General features: G+C 41.8%; 1 protein-coding gene and 1 non-coding gene across 2 annotated transcripts in view; one reads left to right on the top strand and one right to left on the bottom strand.

Annotated features, from left to right (window-relative positions):
- Window positions 1–504: 504 nt before the first annotated feature.
- Trnaq-uug (transfer RNA glutamine (anticodon UUG)) lies at window positions 505–576 on the bottom strand. Its single transcript has one exon. It is a non-coding gene; the product is annotated as a tRNA-Gln (tRNA).
- A 145-nt stretch (window positions 577–721) lies between these two features.
- The window catches only part of LOC143301624 (uncharacterized), a 53,925-nt gene continuing 40,813 nt past the window's right edge, over window positions 722–13,833 (top strand). The window contains exons 1-2 of the mRNA XM_076616040.1: window positions 722–846; window positions 1,575–1,968. Of these exons, the coding sequence (XP_076472155.1) occupies window positions 1,767–1,968 (202 nt within the window). The 5' untranslated portion in view covers window positions 722–846; window positions 1,575–1,766. The remainder of the gene's footprint in view (window positions 847–1,574; window positions 1,969–13,833) is intronic.

The raw sequence follows: 13,833 nt of genomic DNA, 5'->3' as shown, positions 1-13,833 counted from the left end.
CCTCGTAAAGAAAACGTATAAACTAACCTAGGAAATACAAGAAGACTGAAAAAAAGTAGGAAAAAAATACATACACATCGCATGTCAACAGCAGCAACAAGAACAAATAAATGGCATAGAAAATACACAGATTCAGAGAGAGAGAGAGAGACCTTCAACTGAAATCGCAATAAACTGACTGAAGTGTGTGTGTGTGTGTGTGTGTGTCAGAGTGTGTGTGTGTGTGTGTGTGTGTGTGTCACGGTGTGCCACCGGCTGATGTGTGTGTCACGTGTGCGTGTGCCAGTGTGCGTGTGCATGGGTGTGTGTGTGTGTGTGTGTGTGTGTCTGTCTGTCTGTACAGGCTGGCCTCAGTTTAGACTGGCACTAGACCACCTCCCAAGGGTCAACGCGTAAAAATTCCCCAAAGTACGATACATTTCTTTTTTTCAGTAACACTAAATGAGAAGTGGAATAATAGAAATAAATTATGATAATGATAAAGAAAAAAAAAAACACAAAAAGAGGTCCCACCGAGACTTGAACTCGGATCGCTGGATTCAAAGTCCAGAGTGCTAACCATTACACCATGGGACCACGACTGACAAACAGACATCTTCAAACCTATTTAAAGCCAGCTTTATCCTGACGTGCCAGAGAACGAACCAATCACATTCGTTGTATTTTCCACCACATTTGACGGCAGGATTGGGAACTTCCCATTTCAGTGGGAAGGTTGTGAGCTGTGTGCACAGGCTTTCTGTGCTGGTGTGTTTGGAACGATTGTGGGACGAACGAGCTTCCAGTTAGCGTGACTAAACTTAAAACAGCAGACAAAACTCTTTTCTTGTCCTGTTTGTGCATTGGGTAAGTTGATGATTGTGATGACTGTTGTTTAAGCTCATGTGTGGTTCAGGCCGGTGTACTGCGTTTGCAGTTCTGAGACGGAAAACTGACACAGCAATGGGGAATTTTTTAAGCGCGCAGCAATTACTAGAATTGTTCATTTCTTCCCTGTTATCACCAGACCCCTCTGTCCTATCTCCTTTTCACTGAAAACTTTTTTTTCGGTTAAATACCGGCCACCGAGAGTGAAGAGACTTAAAATCAATATCAGATCAAAATCATTTATACCGATCGTTTGTTATGGGAAAAAAGTTTCGATTTGTAATTTCTTCTTGCCATTGTTTGGGGAAGAAAGAAAGAAAAAAAGAGAGAAAAAGACAGTTGGGTTTTTTTTTGTCCAATTCTTAATTTCCTGGTAGGCCTACTCAGTGTTAAACAATTTAACGTAAGTGGTGTATTTGCATCTCAATATCTCTCACCCTCCCTCTCTCACTCTCTATGATTTAACTCAGACTGGATGTTAAATTGAAAGCATAATCAAATAAAAAGTACCATAGATTATCCTCGAAAATACAGATTTTTATCCTGTCTTCTCTCTACCTCTCTCACACGATCTCATGTCTCGCGCAAGGTTCATACAGCCTCGATCATACAATGTCGTGTTTTGTTTATGTTGCGCCATGGCCCCCCTCCCTCATCCCCGCACTCCATGTTTTGAGATGGTAATGGGAACATCCTTCTCTCGCCAGGATGCTGCAACTGGTGCCAACAAACCGTCAGGAACTCGGCCCCCCTGCTGCAGAGAAATGGACTGTGCCAGAGCTGAGGGAAAAGTCTCTCTCTAGTCTTGTCTCAGCAGCACGAATCGACCGATCAATAGAAAGCCGAAAGTGAGAGAGAGAGGGAGGGAGGAAGAAAGAGACTGAGGTCCGCCAGCCAAGATGGAGCTCCGGACATGGCATCAATGTCAGAGGAAGTCAGTGGAATGCACGGGCACCCTGAACCTCCTGCCGCCTTCGTGGGACACTGTGTCGGCACTGTACAGTCAGGTGCTGAAAGTGGTCAGCAAGTTTCCCGGACATCGCCGGTTGGTGCTGTATTTTGCCTACAAAGGCGCCACCGTCAAGGTTGATCTGGGAGATGGTGAGTAGGGGATGCTGCGCCTGTGAGTGTGTTGTGCTGTGTTATTCCTGCTGCCCTCTCTTCGCTTCTGCCTCATGGAATGAATGTCATGGTATTTTTAGCGTCTGGCACAAGCATCGTGCTGGAATGATGTAGTTCTTGATTCTTGTTTATGCTTCCGAAAGAATTCGGGAACCTAAAACCCGATCTTAGCAGCTTATCTCGAGGGTTTGGTGTGTCCGAACATCGCAGTCCTGGCGCCAGTAGAATGCTAATCAGTGTTGGTGTTATTATCTGCTCACACATGATAATGTAAGCATCCTTATGATTCATTATGCACATTTTTAGCTGTGTGCTTATTTCAGAATTTATACCACCCCGGTCTGTTCTGTTCAAATATTTGAGACCTTTGTCAGTTTGTGCAAAGGCTTGATGATTACAAATAAAATGTCAATAGTATTATTGAGTTGATAGCCTGCCAAACAGGTCTGACAAAAACTGATTGTTATTGTTGTTCTTTCATCTAGAGTTGTGTGTATGTGCTCAGACTGCACAAAGGTGTAGAAACTAACAAAGGCAACAGTATATTCATAAAAACTTTAAAATATGAATTGTTTGACAATACATTTGTAAATATTGTTAACTTAAAGATATGAAAATAACATGTTTCTTGTCATATATTGTGTAAGCCTTCTGTGCAGTAATCTTTCAGCTTGCTTTTAAAATAACAGTAATAATTTTACTGAAATATTCAGTTGTATGTCTAGGGAGGATGGAACGACACACGAAGATAAAACACACACGAAGATAAAACACACACAAAAAGTTGTCTCTGTGTATGTGTGTGTGTGTGTGTGTTTACAGACATTGTGTGTATTCATGTATAAATTGATTTGTAAGGAGGATGGGGTTGTGTGTTTGTATTGATGGTGGAGAGAAGTCAAGTGGGGTGGGTCAAGTTGTGTGTATGTATGTATACATGTGTCATTTAGTGTGTGTATGAGATTTTTTTGTGGGAGGAGGAGGGGGGGGCATATTAATAATATCATTCTCATTAATGATAATATATACATATACCTGGTTCTGACCACAGAGAGAATGGGAACCGTACAGTGTGTGTGTGTGTGTGTGTCTCTCTCTCTCTCTCTCTCTCTCTGTCCCTCCTTCCCTCCCTTCCTCTCTCTCTCTCTCTCATGCTACTCTTTCAACCAGTCTGTTTATCTCTTCTTGTTTGTCTGTTTACCTCTGTCTTTTCAAACTGTGAAATGCTGTGTCTCATAGTCATACCTCACCTGACACCAGATCTTTCTGCTTTTCTCACTCACCTTGTTTGTCATATTCGCTTGTCTTGCTGTCTTTGCCTCTCTTCATCTCACCCACACGATAATAATTATTATTGATATTTACAGAGTAGCACCTATTTTTAGTCTGAGACCTAACACTAAGCATGCATGCATTTTCTGGTTTATGCCTGCTTTCTTGCATCAGTGGACATGCATATACATACTGGCATGCACATGTACACCCACTCGCATAGTCATAGTTCTCAATACTTTATTGTCTGCGAAACACAGAATTTTGCCTTTTGACTCAACAGATAAGTTTTTTTTAATTAATTTTTTTTATTGTCTTAATCTTCAGACCCAGAGATTGTTGATCTAGCTTCAAAGTCAGAGAGGGAGGCCAGTTTTGATCCAATAATTGTGTTTGCCATGGTTACTGTGGGTCCCAGTCAGTTTTCTGTAGATTTAAATTCTGAACCATGCCACAAAATTCAGCACAGTTTGTTTAAGGCTTCTGTTCATTGTTCCTAAGATTTCATTTTTTCTTACACTGAGGGACTGTAGGGCCTTAGTTTCTGCAGGAGGCTGGCTGACTGGCCTTGTTCACAGTGAAGTCTGTGTTTTCATTTAAAGAGGGTTTATCTTTTTTATGGAAAGGTTCCAGAATACACCCAACATTCATTGATTCAACATGATTTCCTCTGACACAGACAGCCATTTAGACACAGTTACAAGGGTGTATCTCTCAGAAAGCCATGTATTTATAAAAGTAAAAAGGATAATGGGCACAGGGTGCCTGTCTGGCTATGTATCAGGTTGGTTAGCTTTCCATGGTTTTAAGCACATGTAATTCTTGCCATCATCTCTGTTATTGTTTTCTCAAGCCCTTTCACTTTTTTCTCAGCACGCAAAAAGTTTCAGTAAATTCCTTCAGACACGGTGTGGTTTTCATCATTTCCTGTTTTGAAGTGTCTGTCAAAAGCCGAAAGCTTTTTATTTTTTTATTTTTTTTACTTTCATTGCAAAACTATTTTTGATTCTCCTATAGCCTGGGCGACAAGATTACCAAGAATGGCAAGACGTCAAGGAATAAGAATCAAGACTTCAGTTTTCCATTGTGAATGTATTATTAAAACCAAGAAAGAGATGGGGTAAGAGAATATGAGACAGAACGTTCACAGGACTCCCAATGGATGATTTAAATCTGGTAACAGTATCCAGCTTCAAATATGTGGACATGTCATTTGACTTGTTTATGAATGTCAGTGGCTGAGGGCAGATATGTCCAGACTGGGAGAAACTCATACAGGGACAAGCCTGGTTATTCAACAGTTTGGGTGTGGACAGAGATAGGACCACGTGCACAGGGTTGAGGGCAAGATAACCTGGGTCACAGTGTGTGGACTGAACTTGAAATTAGGGTTTGGGTTAGTGGAACAGACATGTTGGAACACGAGACCTTAAATACTGGTGTGGAACAAACTTCCAGAAAATACTTTGACAGCCCCCTCGGTTGGAAAGATCTTCATGTCATGGGTCACAAAGGATTTTTCAGTTATCTCCTTCAGTCTCTCCACTGGTTGCCTGTTTCTGATCGAATAGACTATAAGCTATCCACTCTGACCTTTTCTGCAGTCAACGGATCTGGCCCAAAGTATCTTTCTGAACTCATCCATATCTATACCCCGTCTCGCCAGCTCCGTTCTTCCTCTGATACTCGACTTCTCAGGATACCTCACGTCAGAAGTAAGACCTATGGACACAGATCGTTTTCTTTTCAATCGCCAAAGACGTGGAACAAGCTCCCTGATAACCTCCGTCATTCTGATTCCCTCGCATCTTTTAAATCTCGTCTCAAAACTCACCTTTTCCCTCAGCAATAAATTCAGTTGTGGCAGGCCCACAACTACATGCATGTATATGAATGTGTATTGTGTGTGCGTGTGTTTATGTAAGTATGTGCCTGCCTATGTGTGTGTATGTGTTAGGGTAGCTGTTAGATACACATGTATGTTAAAATGTATGTATGCAGTGTGTGTGTGTGTGTGTGTGCGTGCGTACGTGCGTGCGTGTGTGTGTGTGTGGTCACATTCTGGTGTGTGTATGTAGCATAGATATAATGTTTTATGTTATCAAAAGCGTTTTTGTAAAGCACCTAGAGCAGATTTCTGGATAGTGTGCTATATAAGTATCCATGATTATTATTATTATTATCTGCATTTCACAGCTTGAGTTTTCCTTCACAACAAAAGCTAGTTATGGCTCCTGGGATGTAACAGTCCAGATCCAGAATACAAGAGAAATCACAAGAGAACTGGAGATAGCATTGACAGCTGGGTGTGGTGTTCTGAACTTTGAAGGAGTTGATCACTTGATGGTAGTCGCTGTGGAAGGAGTTTTATCAGGGACAGCGTGAATAACAGAATGTTTTGAAGAAAACCTTGGTTGCTTTTCACATAAAAGTTCATGGTCAAGACAAGTCTTTGGCATTAAACACGGGAGGGAGGGGGGTGGGGAGGGGGGAGTGGGAGGGGGAGGCAGAGGGGGGGGGGGTCAAGGCAGCAGCAGCTTACTTGTAATGGCTGACCTCTCTACCAAGGAGAGACTTGTGCTGGCTTTCCTGTGCAAACAAAGTGATTCAATACAATAAGAGTCACTTAAAAGATTGCTCGTATAGACATACATGCATGCCTTATGTTTATGGTGTGGTGAAAGTATTTGAGGTCAAGGCAGCTTGATACACTGACCCTCATGAGGGACAAGAGGTTTTTGTTGGTTTTCCTTCGTAAACAAAATGATTCGGTGCAATAACTGAAAGTTCTTTGTGTACACACATGTGAGCATGCGCATTCATAGTAAAGTAATGCTGGAGGGAAAAAAAAGACTTCAAGTACCAGTAAAGTTGGAATGGTGGTGCAGATTGACCATTGATAGGGATGAATAAATATTCCTGTGATAAAGATTGCTTAAAATAAACATCAGCTATGCCTTAGCACCATGCAGTATACTGCATATATAGAACTTTATAAATGTTGTAAGTGATACAATAAAGCACACACACCAAAGAAACCCCCAAACTGGAATTTGAAGTTGCTGTTTTCTGCTTTGAGGAAAAAAGTTACTGCACAAGATCGAAAATCTCATTGATGATCAGCATATTTTATTGACTTTTTTTTTCAAATTAGCATAAATTATCATTGAAAATTTGAGAATTAAGCCAAAGTGTGTTATATTTGAATATATTTGAGCTGGATCAACATATTTTACTGACAGTTTTCACCAAAGAGCACAAATTATTGTCGTTGAAAGTGAGACTATTACTCATTTACTGTACCAGGTAAGTGACATTCGTTTAAGATTTCCTTTTCCATGGTTGTCAAGTGCTCAAGTGCCAGATACTTAGCCATTTGCTCCAACACTTTACTGGAGGACAGGACAATCAATGAACTTTATCCAGAAATCAATTGGCCTGACAGTGTGTCAGCAGTGCTGGGGCGGAGGAGCATTGATTGGAAGCTTCTGATGTTGTCTAGTGTAACTGCAGTCTCAGCTAAAACAAGCCGCTGTAACTGTGTCTCTGCGTGGGTCCTGGAGCCTTGTTGGTATCAAAGGAAATTGATGGAGGGACAACTTAATTACATTGAACAACAAAAAAGGAAGAAAAGTGCTAGCACTTACAGGCAAAGACTTCAGCGTGGCTACACAAATAATCCACACAAAAGTCCTCCACATCTGTGCATTCATGCTTTTCGTGTGTGTGTTGTTGTTTTTTTAACTGGAAAATAGGGAATGGTTGAAGTCATCAGCAAGTGATATGTCGATCACTCTTGTTGATTTTATTCATCTGCTGAGTACATTTTGAATTATTGAGAGCTGAAGAGACAACTCACAAGCGCTGTGTTACAGTATAGACTTTTGAGGAACTAATGAATTTTACAGCAGAATAAGGTTTCTTTTTTGGGGTGTTGGATTGTCTGCTGCATTCACCGTATTTGCATTGTCTCAATCCAGACTTCTTTTAGTTTTATTTCATGGTGATTTATGACGTTACTTCGGAAACTTACTGTTATCACTCCGCTTCAGTTTCTTGAATTCACACCAGCCAGATAATTGAACTTGCTTAAAATTTGTGCACCAGTTTATAAACACACATTTTCACATGATAGTCACTGCAATGATTGCTCTCTTTGTTGCACAGTATTTTTGCTGTTGTTATATTTTACTGTGAGTCTATTCTGTTGCTGTATAAGTATAGATTTTGTGGTATGTTAGCCACATCCATCAGTAAGGGGCTTTGGTCTTTACTTGATTTAAAACAGTTTCTTTGATTTTTGTGTTGTTTTTATCTCTCTGTCTCTCACACATACATGCACATGCATCCATGAACATGTATGCATACACTCTCCATCTCTCTGTCTCTCTTTTTCTCACTCTCTCGCTCTCTCTTTCGCTCTTTCCTTCCCTTTGTTTGCTTTTGATATATATAATTGTATATTTACCAATTGACATTGTTCGTTATAATACCCTATTGTCATGGGTAGAGAGAAACAATAAGCCATTCTTACTTCAGACTTCTCTCTTTCTCTCTCTCTCTCTTTCTCTCAGTATATGTATATATCCACACACACACAGAGACCGACAGACAACAGATAGATCAAAAGATCATACAAAGATAAAGTTGGGGCTGTTAATAGACACACAGGTGGCCGTTTTCTTTTCATATCAAATATATAACCATGAACACAAGTTCGCCATTCTGGGAAGGCAGAAATATCATCCTCGTACAATGGAGACAAAAGCAGATATTTAGCAGCTATTTTTTCCAGGCAGGAAGTGCCATTTATAGCATTGCTCATTTGCTGCCAGTATAACCAGCAGCCTACCAGTGTTGACAGTGACGTCACTGCCATCAGCGTTATGGCTTTCTTTCAGTTAACAATAGGATGGATTGCTGAGAGGGGAAGGGGAGGGGCAGGGTGGGGAAAAAAAGGGTAAGATGGATTGCTGACAGGGTGTGCGCATACACTGGCACAGGATAGAAGTTCACTAGCAGGAAGCTGAGAGTCAAGTCAGTCTTTATATATGAGGGTAATATATATATATATATATATATATATATATATATATATATATATATATATATATATATATACAATGAATATGCTTGTTTACATCTAGCCCTTGCTCTAAAAAAGGAACGTAAGAATGCTGAAAATTAAACATTGTAAACCAAAGGAAAAAAGATCAAAATGCAGTATAAACACATGCATGATACATGACTGCACTCATGACAAAGCAGATGTAATGTATCCACACAGTTTACTTTCGCAAAGGAATTCATTGAAAAAATACTTGCATAATGCCTGTTTGTATTACATATGTTGAAAGAGTGAAGGAGCTTGACACAGCAACAGGGGACAGATTGTACACACTTGGGGGTGGGGGGGGGGGGGGGGGGAGAGAGAATAGGGATGAAAGTGAGTAGAGTGTACATAAGGAATGATAAACGAAACATATACATTTATTTGATGAACCAATCTTTATGGGCATAATCCATGTCTGCATCTGTCTTTGACGAAAAAAAAGTAAATTCTCTCAGCTCCGTTTGTATGCTGACGACGCAAAGACCTGATGAAGCTGAATGACTGTGAGCATACAGCGTTTTGCTTGGCAGTGAACTTAAACAGAGCATTGAAACTGGAAGAAACAAGAGCATCAGAAAAGCCCTTCTGTCTGCAGTGGCAGTCATTATACTGACAGTTGGATGGCAGTTGTTAAACTGACAGTTATTGTCGTCAATAGAGAGGCTCAGCAGGAGGCATCCCGCATTTTGTCAAATCCCACCAGGGGTGACTGAATGTCGCCACAGTGACTCAGCCCAGCGCACTGTGTCCTTTGGTGGGGGGGGGACAGGGTGAAGAGAGGGGTGGGGGGTGGTTGGTGGATGGCTCCTGGTAGCCCTACCCTGGGCTGCTGTCAGGAGGGAGGTGAATGTGAGGGGGTGAGGGTGGGGAAGGTGTGTGTAATGATGATGATTCCCTACCACTTGGACTGTTGAGGGGTCTTGGGGGGAGGGGGGATGGGATGGGTGGTTGTGTGATATTGATGGCTCCTTGCGCTCCCCCACTCCCCTGCTGTTAGGGGAAGGGGGTGGGGGGGAGAATGGTGGAGTGATATTGATGACCACCTACCCTGGACTGCAGTGTTTGGGCCTGCGACTGCATGAGTCTGGGTGTGGATGTGTGCTGTATTTGTTGAGATGGGACAGGGAGTCACAATAGGATAGCAACGCCCCAGAGAGGACACTGAGGATGAGGCCACAGAGAGAGAGGGAGAGTGAGAACCTTTATCATCTGTGCTATTTTTTTGTTTGTTTGTTTGTTATTCAAATATTGGCTGGTGGAAAGATGGGAATTTGGGAGGGGATGATGTGGAGCAGATTGGGGGAAGGTGTTAGGATGGAAAGGGATGACAGAGAAACAGGGGAGGAGAAGGGAAAGAGGAAAGAAAGAAAAGAAAGAGGGATGATGGGGGGCTCAGGGAGGGGGGGGGGGTGTCCAGTCATGTTGGTTACATGAATTTGTCTGAAACACTTGCTCGGAATGTCAGTAGTTTTTTTGGTTTTTTTTTTTTTGCAAGTGGACCTTTTGAATAAAGGAATACATCATGAGCATCTTTTACTCCATCAGGTATACAGCAGTATTCTATTTCTTCTCTTTTCTCTGGAGAGGGAAGGGGAGACAGGCTGGCTATGTTTGTTTTCTTCTTCTTCTTCTTGTTTTTCCCTTTCAACCCGGCAAAAAGCTGACGTGGGTTATGCATGGGATCTTGAACAGATTCATTCAGTCAACAGCTTGCTTATGATTATAGTATACACATTACAGGCATGAGCAGGTCTGCATACGTACTGATCTGGCCGATAAGAAATTGATCGCCTGCACACATAGGCATGCAGACGTGAAACGTGATGAAAGGGATAAGGGCGCCAACATGGCTCCATGTTTGTACGTGTGTGTGTGTGTGTGTGTGTGTGTGTGTGTGTGTGTGTGTGTGTCCTCCCATGTATGTATGTATGTATGTATATGTCTCCTCCCATAAGATATATATATATATGTAACCTCCCATATATGTGTATATGTGCGGGCAGGAGATTGGTCTGGCAAGGCCCCCCAGGCAGGGCAGATAGAGACCTGACATACAGCGATTCACTGTCATACAGCGATTCACTGACATACAGCGATTCACTGTCATACAGCGATTCACTGACATACAGCGATTCACTGTCATACAGCGATTCACTGTCATACAGCGATTCACTGGTCCTCTAAGTTGGAGTTGGGCATAGGGTCAGCACCCATGTTATGTTAAAAAAAAAAAAAAAAAAATTCACTTGATACAGAAACATCAGTTATATAAATTAATACATAGATCTGTTAGATGTGATGATACCAAACTGCCCTTGGTCCCAGTGGGTGATGCCTAGACTCGAACCCACAGACCTTGCAGACAGCAGTGATGCCTGTCTGATGAGATCACCACTTGGATACTATGCCTTGTCATGTCAGCAGCAATTTATTACTTGGTATAGTGTGCTTCCATAGAAAGCTTACTTCACTTGTCCGTCCCGTGGGAAGTGTTCAAGTATACTCCAGAATAAATTTATGACTGATACAAGGGATGGAAATGACATGTTGTTGTTGGCATTATAATGCCTGAACTAACAAAGTGAGTGTGTGTGTGTGTGTGTGCGCGCGCGCCTGTATATCTGTGTGTGTGTGCGTATATTTGAGAATGTGTGTGTGTGCGTGCACATGTGTGTGTACGCCTCTGTGTGTGTGTGAGTGCATGTATGTGTGTGGTTGTGTGAAGAGAGTGTGTGTGTGTGTGCATGTGTGTTTGTGCGTCCATCTGTCTGTGCGTGCGTGCAAGCATGAAGGACAGACAGTGAGAGAAAGAGAAACAGAGACTGTGCTGCTGTGTGTGTGTGTGAGCGCGGATACAGGAGCATCTCTGTGACATGTGTGAGTCATTGTCACAGTGAATGAAACTTGGGTCACAGTGCTAGGGGTGACAGGAAGGGCCAGGGATGGCAGTCAGCTTGAAGCTGAATGGACTGGTTTAATTAACCCCTTGCAGCCCAGTGTGTGTGAAATGGTGGTAGAATGCAGACGTAGATGAAGAGGGGTGTATGGTTTGACCATTTTGTAGTTGTGCGTGTTGGACCATCTTACACAGATATATTATTATTTTATTTTGCTGTGCTTTTTTATGTGTGGTACATGTAACTTTTGGATGTGTGTCTCATAAACCTGTAATGGTTTAATTGACATTATTATAATTGATTCTGATTCTGATTCATATATATTTTGCAGCTGAGATGTTGTTTCCCAACCCCTAACCCCCTCTCTGTGTGTCTCTGTCTCCCAGTCTCTTTCTCTCTTGCTCTCTCTCTTTCTGTCATGGTCTCTTTCTCTATCTTCCAGTCTTGTCATTTCTCTGTCATTCTATGTTTGTCTCTCTCATTGATCAGTTTAATATTGATGTCTCCAGTGTTGCCTGTTTTCCTGCATGCACATGCACACACACACACACACACACACACACACACACACACACACGGGATGTTTTGACTGATAGCCATGACATGCAGGGATTAGTCATACATGTCCCTAAGTTTCATGGTTGCACGCACACAATGAATGAGTGATATAGACTGCACTGTGACTGCACTTTCCCAAGAACCAGTCTGTTCAGATAACATTTTGAAAGAAATGATTCATATATAATTTGTACTTGTGTAGACTTGTTTAAGTAATATTAGAGAGTGTATGAATGCCGACATTAATTGTTAACAAGAAAAACAACAACATTTAAACACATGCATGCATAGACATACACGCACACAAAAAGAAAAGAAAAAAAATATTGATACACAAGCATGCACAGACAAGTAGGCACACATGTGAACATGCGCACACGCACACACGTGCACGCATGTGCACACACACACACAAAGGCAAGCACATGCACCCACACCTGCCCACCCCTCACACACACATGCATACACACACACACACACACACACACACACACACACACACACACACACAGATGTATACATACACACACAAAACACACACACACACACTCACTGAACAAGGAAACAAAGTTTGTCAAACTACAGAATCAATGGTGAGGATAGAAATGTAGATCACCTGTGTTGAATGTTGTGTACATGGTGAAAACAGTGTATGAAGTGTGGGAAACCAGACAGGTGGCTGTGTGTGTTTGGGGATGGAGGGTACCTGTTGTAGTCAGCACTGAAGTGGTCCAATATTTGGAGAATGACCTGGTTGTGGAAGTTGTCAGCATTTTTATGGTAAATTATTGAATAGGAGTGACCAGGTAATATGGCGAAACACTGCTGTCAAAAGGGAACAGTTTATGGAAAAAAAGGGGGATGAAGTTGTGTAACAAATTTATTTTCATGTTTGATACATGTACACCCCCCAAAATGGAGTATGGCTGCCTATATGGCAGAGTAAAAACGGTCATACACGTAAAAGCCCACTCATATACAAACAAGTGAACGTGGGAGTTGAAGCTCACAAACGAAGTACTGATCAGTAATCATGAAACCAGATTAATGCAAGATAATGGGACTTGATTAGAATTATCATGACCACCAAGTAAAATTGTCCCTGCAGAATGAGTGAATGGGACTTAATTGAAGTTATTTGTTTAAACATCAATTGAAATTATCTCAGAAGAAAAACGGCCTTTATCTACCAGAGTGAAGAAAACACATTCACAATGACATAATAAAAAAAGTTCTTATGTATCATGGTTTATTTTTTCCCACCTCTTTCCTGTTTTGTACACAGCAGTGGAACAGTGAGAGTGCTTTGGTATCCCACATTGCTTTCATGTCAGATGATACGCATTAAGTGCAGAAATATGCATTTGAATCGAGATATGATAATAATCATTTGTGTTTTGTAACTAAGTGTTTGAACTGTGAATAAAGAAAAATTCTTTTGTAAATGTCGTGAGAAAATTAGAGATGAATTTGGTAAAAAGTTGTATGGTCTCTGGATTTTGCCCCCTTTTGACAGACATAGTTTGCCATCAGTAGAGGAAGAATTCACCATGAGATGGTTACTGTACTGCAGCGTTTGATTGTCCTGAAGGGGAAGTAAGGGGGGAAGTAATTTCCTCCTGGTGTGTGTCTGATGGAATGAGCTGGCCTTATGAGCCTCATTCCGTGATCAGTGGTCGGAGGAGTGATAAACCTTCTTCTTCTTCTTCTTCTTCTTCTGCGTTCGTGGGCTGCAACTCCCACGTTCACTCGCATGTAAACAAGTGGGCTTTTACGTGCATGACCGTTTTTACCCCGCCATGTAGGCAGCCATACTCCGCTTTCGGGGGTGTGCATGCTGGGTATGTTCTTGTTTCCATAACCCACCGAACGCTGACATGGATTACAGGATCTTTAACGTGCGTATTTGATCTTCTGCATGCATTTACACACGAAGGGGGTTCAGGCACTAGCAGGTCTGCACATATGTTGACCTGGGAGATCGTAAAAATCTCCACCCTTTAC

The sequence above is a fragment of the Babylonia areolata genome, chromosome 27 (genome assembly GCF_041734735.1).
Source record: "Babylonia areolata isolate BAREFJ2019XMU chromosome 27, ASM4173473v1, whole genome shotgun sequence".
In the NCBI taxonomy this organism is placed as follows: domain Eukaryota; kingdom Metazoa; phylum Mollusca; class Gastropoda; order Neogastropoda; family Buccinidae; genus Babylonia; species Babylonia areolata.
The sequence above is the reverse complement of the archived record's forward strand: the minus strand, read 5'-3'. Positions and strand labels throughout refer to the sequence as shown.